This window comes from Phyllostomus discolor, chromosome 6, assembly GCF_004126475.2.
Source record: "Phyllostomus discolor isolate MPI-MPIP mPhyDis1 chromosome 6, mPhyDis1.pri.v3, whole genome shotgun sequence".
NCBI classification, from domain to species: Eukaryota; Metazoa; Chordata; class Mammalia; order Chiroptera; family Phyllostomidae; genus Phyllostomus; species Phyllostomus discolor.
In genome coordinates, this window is record NC_040908.2 from 134,078,396 (window position 1) to 134,090,920 (window position 12,525).

General features: G+C 37.2%; 1 protein-coding gene across 19 annotated transcripts in view; it reads right to left on the minus strand.

Moving 5' to 3' along the window:
• SOX6 (SRY-box transcription factor 6) overlaps positions 1-12,525 on the minus strand; it is a 614,163-nt gene that overhangs the window by 77,064 nt on the left and 524,574 nt on the right. For 12 of the 19 annotated variants that reach the window (XM_036029075.1, XM_036029074.1, XM_036029077.1 and 9 more), the window contains 2 exons: positions 8,151-8,300; positions 2,451-2,676 (listed from right to left, as the gene is read on the minus strand). In XM_036029075.1, the coding sequence (XP_035884968.1) occupies positions 2,451-2,676; positions 8,151-8,300 (376 nt within the window). The remainder of the gene's footprint in view (positions 1-2,450; positions 2,677-8,150; positions 8,301-12,525) is intronic. The other 7 variants (XM_036029087.1, XM_036029082.1, XM_028515158.2 and 4 more) reach the window with 1 other exon arrangement.

Consider the following 12,525-nt stretch of genomic DNA (forward strand, 5'->3'; position numbering starts at 1 on the left):
TATTTAGCGTGCTAATTCAGGAAAGCTGTTTCTGGCCTAGCAAAGCTACATGTGTGCGTCAATGACATGTGTATCTGTGTGTTCATACGTCCACTGCAGGAGAGAGGAGGCAGGAAGGAATACACCACACTCTCCGTTCCCCGCTCACTGGCTGGTTAATGAAGCATTCTACTCATCATGCTGCCTCAGTTATTTACCAGGAGAATGACAACCATTCCCTGCCCCCAGCCCGCACACCCACTGCTCTCAGCTTCCTGTCTTCATGGTAGCGAGACTAGGAGTGGGAATGAGTTTCACATAAGTACAGCGCTTCAAATAAAGTGACAATAAATATTTACTCTCATTATGTTCCATGCAACGCAGTGGGAAAAAACTCAAAATTAAACTGACTAATCTTCCTTCATATCTTGCTTTATACTGTAAGTTAAAATCAATACTTTAGGTAAGCTTTTCCAGTTTTAGAGAAAAAGAGGACAATTGCTTGCTGACTGGTAGATTTCAGCTGCTGTGGTAAAGTTTCACATGATCCACTTGTTTGTCTCCTGTGTGAGCATTTCATGGCATGTGTCTGTGTGTGCATGCACACGCATGTGCATGTGTCTTTGAGTTTAGAAAATGCTCCCAAAGCTATCTATGAAAAAGTTTTTAAAGCCAGTCAGTTTTTAGGATATAGAAATCTGTGTCTTTTGCTCTGGAGCTTTCTTGATACAAAAAAAAATCTATATTGTCTGGAGCACAAAGCTATGATTTCAGTCCACTGCTAGCTCATGACCTAAGACATATGCTCTGCTGAAGTATAAACTTCCTAAGAGCAGGGCTAGTGACATAGTCATCTTTGTCACTCACAATGCTCAGTAAAGCAAACAAATGCTTTCCCAACAAAATTCAGAAGTGGATTGTAGGAGGGCCGTTTCAAGATCAGGTCTATTATTTACTTGGGTGGGTGTTTTCCTCATCTCACCATGTCCAACAATCCAGGGATCACATTCATACACTAGAACTCATTCATTTCTCTCGTCCACTGCAAAACCACTGATGTGGGCTGGAAATCTCCGGGCCCCCAAAAGAGGCATCCTGACTCAAAATGAGAATAGGCTACTGTGTGGTTTTTAATGTGCAAATGGCAGTGAAGAAGATTTACCTCTCCTCATCAAAAGGCACATTTAGACTCAGAACAGTTCAGCAAATATTCCAACTGTGAGTTCACAAAAACAGCACTGAGTTACGTGTGAAAGGACCTGGATTCTAGTCTGAGCTCTGCTGACTACATAGCTACATAGCTATGGGCAAGTCATCTTCCCTGTAGGAACCACAATTTACATACAATAAGGGTAATAATACTGCATCACCTAACTCAGGAATATTGTGAAAAAATCAAATGAGATAAGAGAGGCAAAAATGTTAAACTGAAAACGACATTTACCCATTATTTAATTATTATAAGCATTTCAGGCTGCAAGGCTCAGTAACACAAGGAAGGGAACATAGTGAAGAAATGCTAGTTCTAGTCCCTAATCCCTTTGAATTTCTGTGTTTTCATTTAAAAATTAAGAGACTTAAAGAGCACAGTAACAATGAAGTGACGAAGCTACTGACAAGTGCTCTCACACTGACTGCTCCAGTGCACGTGCGTAGGGAAATGTGTCGTATTCATTCAGCGCTGCCTTTCTAAACCTCATGCCTTTGGGGTGCCAGGCGACATGTTAGGCACTTTATGTGCATTGTCCTCTTTTAATTCTCATAACAACTTAGGAGCTAGGAAATAATATTCCCCTTTTGAAGATTAGGAAACTGAATTTTGAAAGATTAAATAACTTTCCCAGGATTATATAGCTAGTAAGTAAAGGCTCCTAGTCCAAGTCTGTCTGATGCCAAAATCCATGCTTCTTCCGCTACACTTCTCACCCTGGCTGTGCGACTATTCCTAGAGATACCTGGCAGTATGTCAGCGAGTCGACGAAGCCAGAGGATCATCATGGAACATCTTATTAGATTTCAATTTTACTTCATGTTATGTCACTGAAATGTGTCACTTATATTTGTCATAATGAAGACTAGTAGATTAGATGTAAAATTCATATACATCTTAAAAAGAAAATATAAAATTTCAAAGGAATGTTGAACTTTCGGTAGGCAGCTTGAGGCCAGGGTCCCTTTAGGCCTTTGGAGGGCTCATGGTCACTCTTCCTGCCCAGAGTCACTTTAGCAGCAAAGCACCGACCAAAGAGAAATGTGTAAGTCTCTGATCTGCCAGATCTTACCCATCATCATATAAAGAACCCATCCCAGCAAAATTTATACTATGGCCTTTTCTAAAAGTTCTAATCACCCCAAAGACACCAAACTGGGTTATGCTTCAGTAGAACAGATTTACATTTTTTTCCCCTTGGACTAAGGAACATTTGGGAAATAAGGATCAGTCACCACTCAACAGGTTTGCTTTCTTTTACCTAATTCATAAGTCTCTTCCTGGTGTTGACCTTTCCATTTACCTAAAGAGGATCCCCTTCCCAAGCTTCCTCCAATGGGGCTGGGGATGCTGCTCTTGTTGGGTAGGTTGACAGGGCTGGTTTTGCTGGCTGGAAAGAGGCTCTGGGTGGGCGAGGTTGGGGACTTTACAGGCTCGGCTGTCTTGGGTCGGGATGAGAGATTCAGCGGCTGTGCTGCTGCTTCATCCTACAAGAGTTTAACATAAATAATTATTTTAAAAAAAGACAAATGAAGCACATTATCACTTAGTAAGCCACAGTTATTTTACACCTCAGAGACAATGCCACATTCTCCTACAATCATAACAAAAGAAGCTAATTATCTACCTCCTTGAAGATTCATCAGAAGGAAACCTCATTAATTTCCCTGTGTTATGCTTCTATTTACATTAACTGTGTAGTTGGATCATTCTTTTTTGCCAAATTAAAATCTGAATTAGCTCACATTACAGCTTAATTTCCTAATGTGTTTTCAGGGATCTAAATTAACCTAGGGCATTTACAAAGAATTATTTAAAATTTCAGCAGCTCTGTAGTGCTTTTGTGTTATTCTCTCTAAAAAGTTCTTGGAACTATAAATAGGCTCTGCAGCTAATTTTTTAATATATATTTTAAATCAAACAATTGCAAGGACTTTAAAAATGGAAACACGGAAGGCCTTCTTCTGACTCCCTGGCCCTCTGCCCAGGGAGCCGCATGCCACAGCCTGGCTTCTGTGTGGCTTTCTGGGTGTGGGCACTCTTCGTGGTCTATGTTCTGGTCTCTACCCATGTTTAAAATTAATTTTTGCAAAGAGCTAGCACACATTATAATTATGTTTTACATACCATGCTATATGCAATTTATTTCTCATGTCTAAAGTGATGTCTCTTTATATCTTCGCTCCATATATTTACAGAATGTCTATTTTAAGATGCCCGTCCTTCGCTGAGCACAGTGTTCAAATATCCTGCTTGTAACTCTAGTTTAACCAGAGGCTTGAAAGCTAAGCTCCTTGCCTCTATTTGGTCTCATTTATCCTGCCATCAAACACCCGTAACAACCCTTCCATCACGCTAGAAATTTATTTGCAATATGAGCATATTCATTTAAATGTTCAGTTTTAAGATCTGCATTATTGTGTTCTAAAATAAAATTGTCAGCAAATGTTAATTCCTGTTTTGCTTCTGAGGAGGCACAGAGAACTTGCTTTGAATGTTACTGTTTAAAACACAGTAGAGCTTGGAAATAGAACATTCGTCCCTTTGGCATACCTGTGACCTCTCTGGGGCTCCATTCTTCATCTGTAGGGAAAAAAGGGGTCTAATTCTAGCTGATCTCTAGAGTCTCTTCCAGCGTTAGTGGTCATTGTTTAAGAGGAAATAAAAACAGATGCCAGAAACTACTACTCAGGAAGGAGAACTAGAAAAAAATATATGACATTCAACAGAGGAGCCATTATGTACCAAGCACTGTGCTAAACATTTTCATACATATTAGTTCATTTCACTATCAATAAATCTACGAAGGTGGACAGTAGTGTTCTAAACTTGCTAAGGAAGATGGGTCAGAGTGAGAAAATCATTACCCAAAGCTATACTTGGAGGGGTGAAATTCGAATTCTAATTTATCGGACTCCAATGCCCAGGGTCCTTTACTAGTATGCTATCCAGGAGAATAAGGCATTTGAGAATGTAGTGATGCCCTACAGTTCTCTGTTTTTGTTTTGCTTTGTTTTTGTCATGGTAGGTAATGGGTAACGGGGCACATATATCTATGTTGCAATGTTCTTTTATTTACATCTAGACATCAGATAGGTTCTTAGTTAATACAGTTATATGTATTATGAATGTCAAAATTATCCAATATGCTTAATTACAACTTACTTCCTTTTGCTCTGAACTCAAAGGATATTTAGACTAGTTAGTTCCTTTATTTAAATTTAAATTATAGTGATTAATATGCTACATATCTAGTTAGTCTTCTCCATGTTTCTTTATTTTGGGGTTCACTGAGCTTCTCAGATATGAGTTCAGAGTTTTCTTCAAATTTGGAAAACTTCCAGGTATTACTTCTTCAAATAGTTTTCTGTTGCTTCATTATTCTCCCAGGGTTTCAGTTGCATGTATTAGGCCATCTCGGACAGTTTCATTGTTATGCGGTCAAAATCCCTACTCTTCTGTAATGTCTAATTTGTCGTTAACCTCAATTGAGTACTAATCCAGTTTCATTTCAAGCACTGAATTTTTCATCTCCAGACATTCAATTTAGGTCTTCCATGTCTTCACTTGTAGTTCTTATGTTTTTCTCTACCTTCTTAAACATATGGAGTTTATAACATCTGGTTTCATTCAGCTTTGAATATATTCCAACTTATTTATTTTTATAATTTAATAATTTCCAGTTCCATAAACAATCTCACTGGGGTTGGAAGCACCTATTGATTCCAAATCATGGAAATCCCTTTCTGCTGTGGCAGACCTGCTACTGGTCCTCACAGCCTGCCCTGGCCAGACGGAAATTCTATGGGCATTTTTTAGGGAGCAGATTTGCCTATTGTAAGTCTCTTATAATAGCTGTTTTTACTGGCTTATCTACTAATTCTATCATCTGTGTCATTTTGGAGTTTGTTTCTCTAGATTGTTTTCTCCTCATTATTGCTCAAATTTTCTAGATTATATGAAAGGCTGATAATTACTGAATGGATGCTACATATTGTGAACTTTACATTGCTGGGCATTGGAGTTTGTGTATTCCTTTAAATACCTGTAAACCTTTTTGGAGACACAAACAATTTGCTCCTTTCTAGACATACTTTTAAGCTTGCTTAAGCAGGTCCAGAGCTGCTCTTAACCTAGGGATAATTTAGCTCTACTACTGAGGTCACAGCCCTCTGGGGATTCTACTTGCTGAGCCATATATCAGGAGAACTTTCTACTCTGGCTAGTGGGAATACAAACAATTCTCAGTCCTTTGTGAATCTTCACCTGTAGGGAAGTTTTGCTTGCTATTCCTATATTTTTCCCTGATACTAGATAGTTTCCTCACATACATATGCTAATCAATACTCAGCTAAATTTGGGGAAACTTCTGTAGATCTTCAAAGTAATCTCTCTGGGTGCAGCTCTGTCCTCTCTGGCACTCTACCCCACTTACTCCATCTACCTTAGCTTCCCTAAACTCTTAGCTCTATCTTTTTTCAGGGAGGCTGCCAAACTCCATGTGTACCCCTCCCTGCACTATTGCCTAGAAATTCCCTCTAGATAGTGAGCTGAAACAACTGTAGTGCCCACCTCATTTGTTTCTCTTTAGTCAGGGAGTACTGTCCTCTACTCCTATTGTAAATGTCTGAAAACCATTGTTTTATACATTTTGTCCTGAGTTTTAGTTGTTTAAGCTGGCAGAGTAAATCTGGTCCTTGTTCCTCCATCATGGTGGAAGACAGTAACCCTCTAGGTAGATTGTTCAGATCTCTCCTGGTATCCAACTAACTACTTCAGTCCCAAACCCTACTACCACCACCACCATCCTCTTTATGAGTCAGATTATCATCATCATAATCACTATGCTAACTAACATTTATGGAATACTCACTATATGCTAGAGGGTGCATTATCTCATTTAAGACCCATAATAATATTGACTTTCATTTTAGAGAGGAGAAAATTAAGGCTGAAAAAAGTTAAGTTTCCCAACATGATATGGAGGATAAATATGGTAGAACTGATATTTGAACAGAAACATTCTGCCTTCTGACGTTGACAATTATAGCAAATAAAAATTCTGGGTGAAAGGAGGCACATAAAAAAAATTGTGTTTATTTTTGTTACCTTCAGCAAACTATGCCCTTTGTGATGTGGACATGTTATATACACAGGGAAAGCAATGACTACAGACAGAAACATGAGATATTTTAGTGACCATATTTCTTTCAATTAGAAAATTATAAGACTGTTCTCAGAACTTCTTCAATAATAGATAGGAGCTATTTTTAAAATTTAAAACATTTGTTTTCTGTCTTTGTCTATATATTTTTACCCATACAATAAACAATCTAGTACATATAAAAAATGCTTCCTTTGTTATTAACATAAAATATAGTCAGGTCAAATTATATAGAGAACGCCCTAAGAATTTGCATGTGGTCAAGTGAGTAATAAAATTCAGCTGGCCCACAAAGCTGGAATGGTAAAAGCAGATATAAACTTAAATTTAACCAGGGAACATTTTACTCATCCAGTAAAGACTTGGTTTGGTGTGGTTCCACTTGGCCAACTCCCTTACAAAATGACTTTTTCATGTTAAAATATCTAATACTCAATGCCTCAAGTCACTGATGTTTGACATGCTCATGCTCAACAACAATTAAACAAAGTGTTTCAGTCTGAGTTGTAATGTCCTGACTCTTATTCACTAATAGAAACTCTTGGAACACAAAAAAGTTTGTTACCATAATCATGCTTTCTTAGCAAATGTGAACAGTACATGGTCATATCTCAGCATTTCTAACAACAAAGCAGAAATGTCCATCTACTTGTTTGGAGAATCTGAAAGCCTTTGGGGCACAGGAGGAATTGTCCTTATTGATGTTTACTTTTCTTATCTTTGGTATTTGGGATTCATATTTTTAAAGGCCTTTCTGAAATTTCAAAATTTCTATCTGAAAATATTAGAAAATAAAATTATTTCAGTGAGTTTGTAGCATTCAATGGTTTTTGTTGATCTTTAGATATTTTCCATGCAAAAGTATTTTCACATGGAAAGTATCTAAAGCTATTTTAGAGATATCTAAGATACTTTAAGAATTGCAAACTTTTTTCCAATGCAGTACTTTGGGCACTCTATAGTAATACATCCGTGCTTAGCACACCCCTCTAAGAAGATGTCAATTATATAAAACAATTATTTTCTAAACCGTTTGAATTTGTTAATTCAATATAGGAAAGGAAGGCAATCATAAAAACCAACCAGTACCACCTGTAGGTACCAGCTGCAGCACAAAGTTGAAATGGATCATCAATTTCCCTTCATCGCCAAGTACCTCCTGGCTGCCCCACTCTAAGGCACTGAAAATCAGTGAGGAAAGGTATCTCTCATGTCCTAGCCATAACTTGGGGGAGCCTGTTTATCTTATCACAACCTATATGGCATCTATGCATGATACCACTCATTCCTCAGAGCCCACATTTAGAACTATTTTTATATGGGAGACCTTTATCAACAAACCACATAACGTCCAGCATTAGGCTTTTTTTGTTGTTGTTCCCTTTTTAAAATCTAATCTTTTGAGATCTTCCTTCTCTGGTAGTGTAAGTTGGCTCCCCACCTGTTTAAGAAACTTAGAGAGAAATGTCACAAGTCTATGACAAACACTGGTAATAAAACCATGGCCATTCATGCCAATGAACATTAAAAAATAAAAGCTAGAATCCAAAGGGGAAAAACTCTTGAGAAGTGAGTTTGCAGATTTAGGTAAAGATTTCACAATATGGCACTATTGTTATCAAAAGGGAAACACCTGTTTCTCAGTGCTCAATCATGAAATTTACCATAAAGAGGAGCATTTGGGGGATCTTTTATGTTGCTATGCTTCCTGCCATTTACTCCCGACACAGCCTGGTTCACTACCTTTCTTGTGAAGCTATTTTCCAAACTGTTTCCACAACTCTGCAAAGCAAGTACCTTAACTTGAGTTACAGGGCTGGTCCCTCTCTTTTCATTTTTTATCCCGGTAGGTGAGACTGCCCCTGCTGTGTTTGGTGGCTGTGGAGTTGATGGTATCTTTGCTCCAGGTGACACCTGCATGCTGGCCAGCTGAGCGGCATAGAGCTGCTGCAAAACAGGGAAGACAAACATTATCTCTTTAAATGCAGCTGAAATGGCATTTCAAAAAAAACTTACCGTATTGTTAGAGAGCTATTTCTCTGACAGCTTTGCAATTTTTCTTTCACCACTTTATTACAGAGGGAAATAAGAGAGACCAAATAATGTAACAGAAAAAATGAGTACTGGTAGGGGAATCACTGTTCTGTTCCTGGTCCTTCTAGCAAAAGTATATAGCCCTAAACAAAGGACTCAATCGCTCTAGAACTCAGTTTCTTCAATTGTACAAAAAAGGAATTTGACTAAATGGTCTCAAAGATTCTTTCCAGTACCCAAAATATTTATTAAAAGTTTTTTAAAAGTTGGTATGCCCATTCATGTAATTTTAATATTCATGAACTAAGAAACTAATCTGGACTTTGCTAGGGATTCCTACAAGAATGTTGTTCCTGTTCAGTACTGACCAAGCTTCTGCAGGACTGCTGACCCTTCTGCTTGGTGCCAGTGCTGCCCTCCAGACCCCTGACCCCAACGGGAGTTGCTGTGTACTCAGGGCCTTAGTTCTAGGCAGTGCATAGTCCTCAAGAGAACACAGCCAGATTTGTGAAAAAATAAAATAGAATAAAAATCAGGCTTCTTTCTTGTAGCACAAGAGATTTATTAGCTTTTTGGGGTGAAACTGGTGATACGTGAACATATAGATCTGCTGGTTGACCATAAAGAGAACTCATATGCCTCAATTTTAACACCACTTAATTCATGAAAACTTCATTCAAATATTTTCTTTCCTTCTTATCATCAAGACTAAGCCATTACCTCGATAGTCATATTTCTATCATAATGAATAGAAGGCTTCCTAGTTTCATCAGCCACAGAGAAAATAGCTCAAACTTTACCACATTAGTAGGGGAGAGAAAAACAGGTGGTTTGTATGTAATTTCCAGCATTACTATCATTCAGATGGACAAATAAAAAAAATTACAGTAATCAAAAACAGACCTTTCAGCACATGTAATTAAATGAAAGCTTAATAAAGAATAATTTGCAAGAGCCAGATGTGCTTATGTCATGATTGTTGCTTTCTTTGGAACAATTTTTCTAATATAACAAGCCTCTAAAGAAATTAAAGTTCCATAATTCTGTGTGTGCAATGACTCAGTGGCAAGAAAAGTTCACAAGAAAGAGTCAGTCAGACTGCTTAAACTTAGGGGGGTAAAGGGCCTGCCTTTTTTTGTTTCCTTTTTACTATGTTGTACCCTTTTCCTTTGAAATTCAGCCAGGTGTCTTCAAAAGAGGGGCAAGTGAAGCTCCTGAAAATTTTCTGCTTCAGGTAAGCCAGTGAAGAAAAGTTCTACGAAGAGTAGAGATGGTAGAGAATTGAAAAAGCATTGGCTGTATAGCTGGTGTCGTGACCAGTATGCCCTACTGTGGAGTATCAAAGAGTCATGGGAGCTTAGGGAGGCAAGAGATCTTCAACATCATTTATGCCTTCATTTTACCTCAATAATTCACAAGATCAGAAGAAAGGCAATTTTACTCAATCTCAAATCCTTCAAGAAACATAAGCTAGTGAAAAAAAAACAGAAAGAAACAAGTCTTTGGAAATAAATCCATTTTTTGAAAAGCTAACTAAATTCAGAAATCCTTCAGATCAATTGCTTTTTAGAAATAGAGTAGTGTTCATTGTGGCCTCTAAAGCTTTGATAATCAGTTTATACCTCTGTGTAGTGAGTTGTACCTAAAAGAAGCAAGACGCCATGAATTCTGAGAGTCCTCAGAGTTGTGACACCTAGGAGTTCCTTGAGAATTGTGATTACTTATACATTAGAGGCGCAAAGAAGTGTGGTCATATTCCATATAACTCAGAGATATGGGTAAACAGAACAGCAGGCTACCAGGTAAAATTTAGTAGAAAGAGACTTGAAGTAAAAACCAGAAAATGTAAAGACAGAGGCACTCATGAAAGTTAAATTTTTACATTCTGTCTAACAAACTATATTATTTTAGATATAAGTATCATGCTTTTCAGACTGAAGACTTTAAGTTTGACTTGGATAAAAAGAATCCCACTTGTTAAATAGATACAGGTTTAGAAAACAATTTCATAGCTCACCTTCTAACCTAACATCAACTGAATATGCTTTATATGCAAGTGTCTATGTTAGTCACTAACCAGGATTCAAAGTCTTGGAACAAGCATATGGCTCTGGAGATGTAAGGTCCAGACCCTTAACACGTGTCTGGCACCTTCCTTATGGTGCTTTTCACATTTTTTAACCTTGTGTTTAGTTATGCACATGTCTTATCATCTTTGATGCACTGTAAACTTATTGAAGCCCTGATCAACCTAATTAGCTTTGAATGCCTAACATCAAGAATAGTGCCTAGCTTCAAGGATAATGCCTTACAAATAAAAGATAACCAGTCGATATTTTATGAATTAACATACAGTATGTAAAAGTCACTGGATGTTAGGAAGGAGAATTACTCTCTCTGTTTAAATGAGGCAACAGAAGTGGTATAGGATTCTACTTACTATTTGTGTAATGAATAATTTTATGATGTTGAGTTTTTTAAAAAAATAAATTCAGTACAAATTAAATTATATCATTTCACAAAACCTGATCATTTGAAGTTGTTTGTTAAGATGTTGTTGACTAGACATCTGCTCAGTAACTGCCAGCTTCCCTGACTGGTCAAACTTGTCTAATACAAATGATACTGCTTAAGCCGTAACTACAAAGTAGTACCAATTTTTCTCTTCAGTCCAGTTACTTATAAATTTAAAGTTTCTCTAAATGCTGCTGTATCCTTTTTTGAAAGAAGATAAAATATTAGTTATTCAAAACTATTTGTAACTAAAATAGTTTTAGTTAGAAAACTCCTCTACAGACCAATGGTTTAAAAAAAAAAAAAGGTGAGCCCTGACTGGTGCAGCTCAGTGGGTTGGGTATTGTCCTGCAAAGTGGAAGGTCACCAGTTTGAATCCCGGTCAGGGCACATGCCTAGGTTACAGGCCAGGTCCCCGGTTGGGGGCATGTGAGAGGCAACTGATTTATGTTTCTCTGGTACATGGATGCTTCTCTCCCTCCCCTTTCCTCTCTATAAAAATAAATAAATAAAATCATTTTTAAAAAGTTAAACTCTGACTATCATATAAGAGTTTACAACATGGAGGATTCTCAGATCATAGTTCATAGTCATAATGATGATGATAATAAATATTCATTTCAAACATAGTTAAGGTTTAAAAAAAATCAACAATGAACTAAAGGTTCTAACAGACTTAGCCAAATTCCTAGAAACATTTAAACTTTGGTGAAGACTGTTTTTGTAAATACAGATTGTTGCATTTTTAAAAAAATGTTCAGTGATTGTTTGGGATATTGAATTATTTATCCAAGATATATCAAATAAATGCAGTGCATACATGTCAAAATGAGCATAGCTAAATATTTTTCAAAATTATAAAATCACTCACTTTTTTATAGGGGCACTTTCAGAAATGCTTTCACTACTTTATGGCTAAAACTATTCCACCTACTTTATGAGTTCAGTTTTAATAAAGTAGTCAGCATTAAAATTTTGGTAAGCGGACCATTGACATACTTAGCACCTAGAATTGAAAGGGCCTTAGCAGATCATTTGGTCTAGTCTGACCTCCTCATCCTACTGATGAGCTGAAGTCTGGAGAACAGAAGTAGCATGGCCAAGATCACATAACTACTGAGCACTAGCTCTCACTCCAATGTTATTATTAAAAGTACAGATGGATGTATGATGAACCAGCCTTTGCACATTTCCAGCACTGATGAATTTGTTTGATGACAAATCTTTATTAAATGCTTACTATTAACTAAACACTTTGCTAAAAACAAGCAACTCAGAAATAATCCCTGCTTTAATGGAGCTAGAAAGAGAAACATATTAAATAAATGCTTAGACAGTAACTATAAATTATGGTTAAGGTAAATGCTGAGAAAGAAAAATACAGAATGTGAAGAGACCATCCAATAAGGGCATTTAACATAGTCTAGAGGATCTGAACAGCTTCTCTAAGGAAGTAGTATTTTAAGTAAGAATTACCCAGATGGAAAGGTTGATATAGGACATTTTAGAAAGAAGAAACATCAACTGTTATGGCTATGAGGTAGAAAAGAAGGGAACATTTTCGAGGGGCTTTAAAAAGACCAATGTGGCAAGATGGCGAGAGGCACAAGAACAGGCTGGAAAG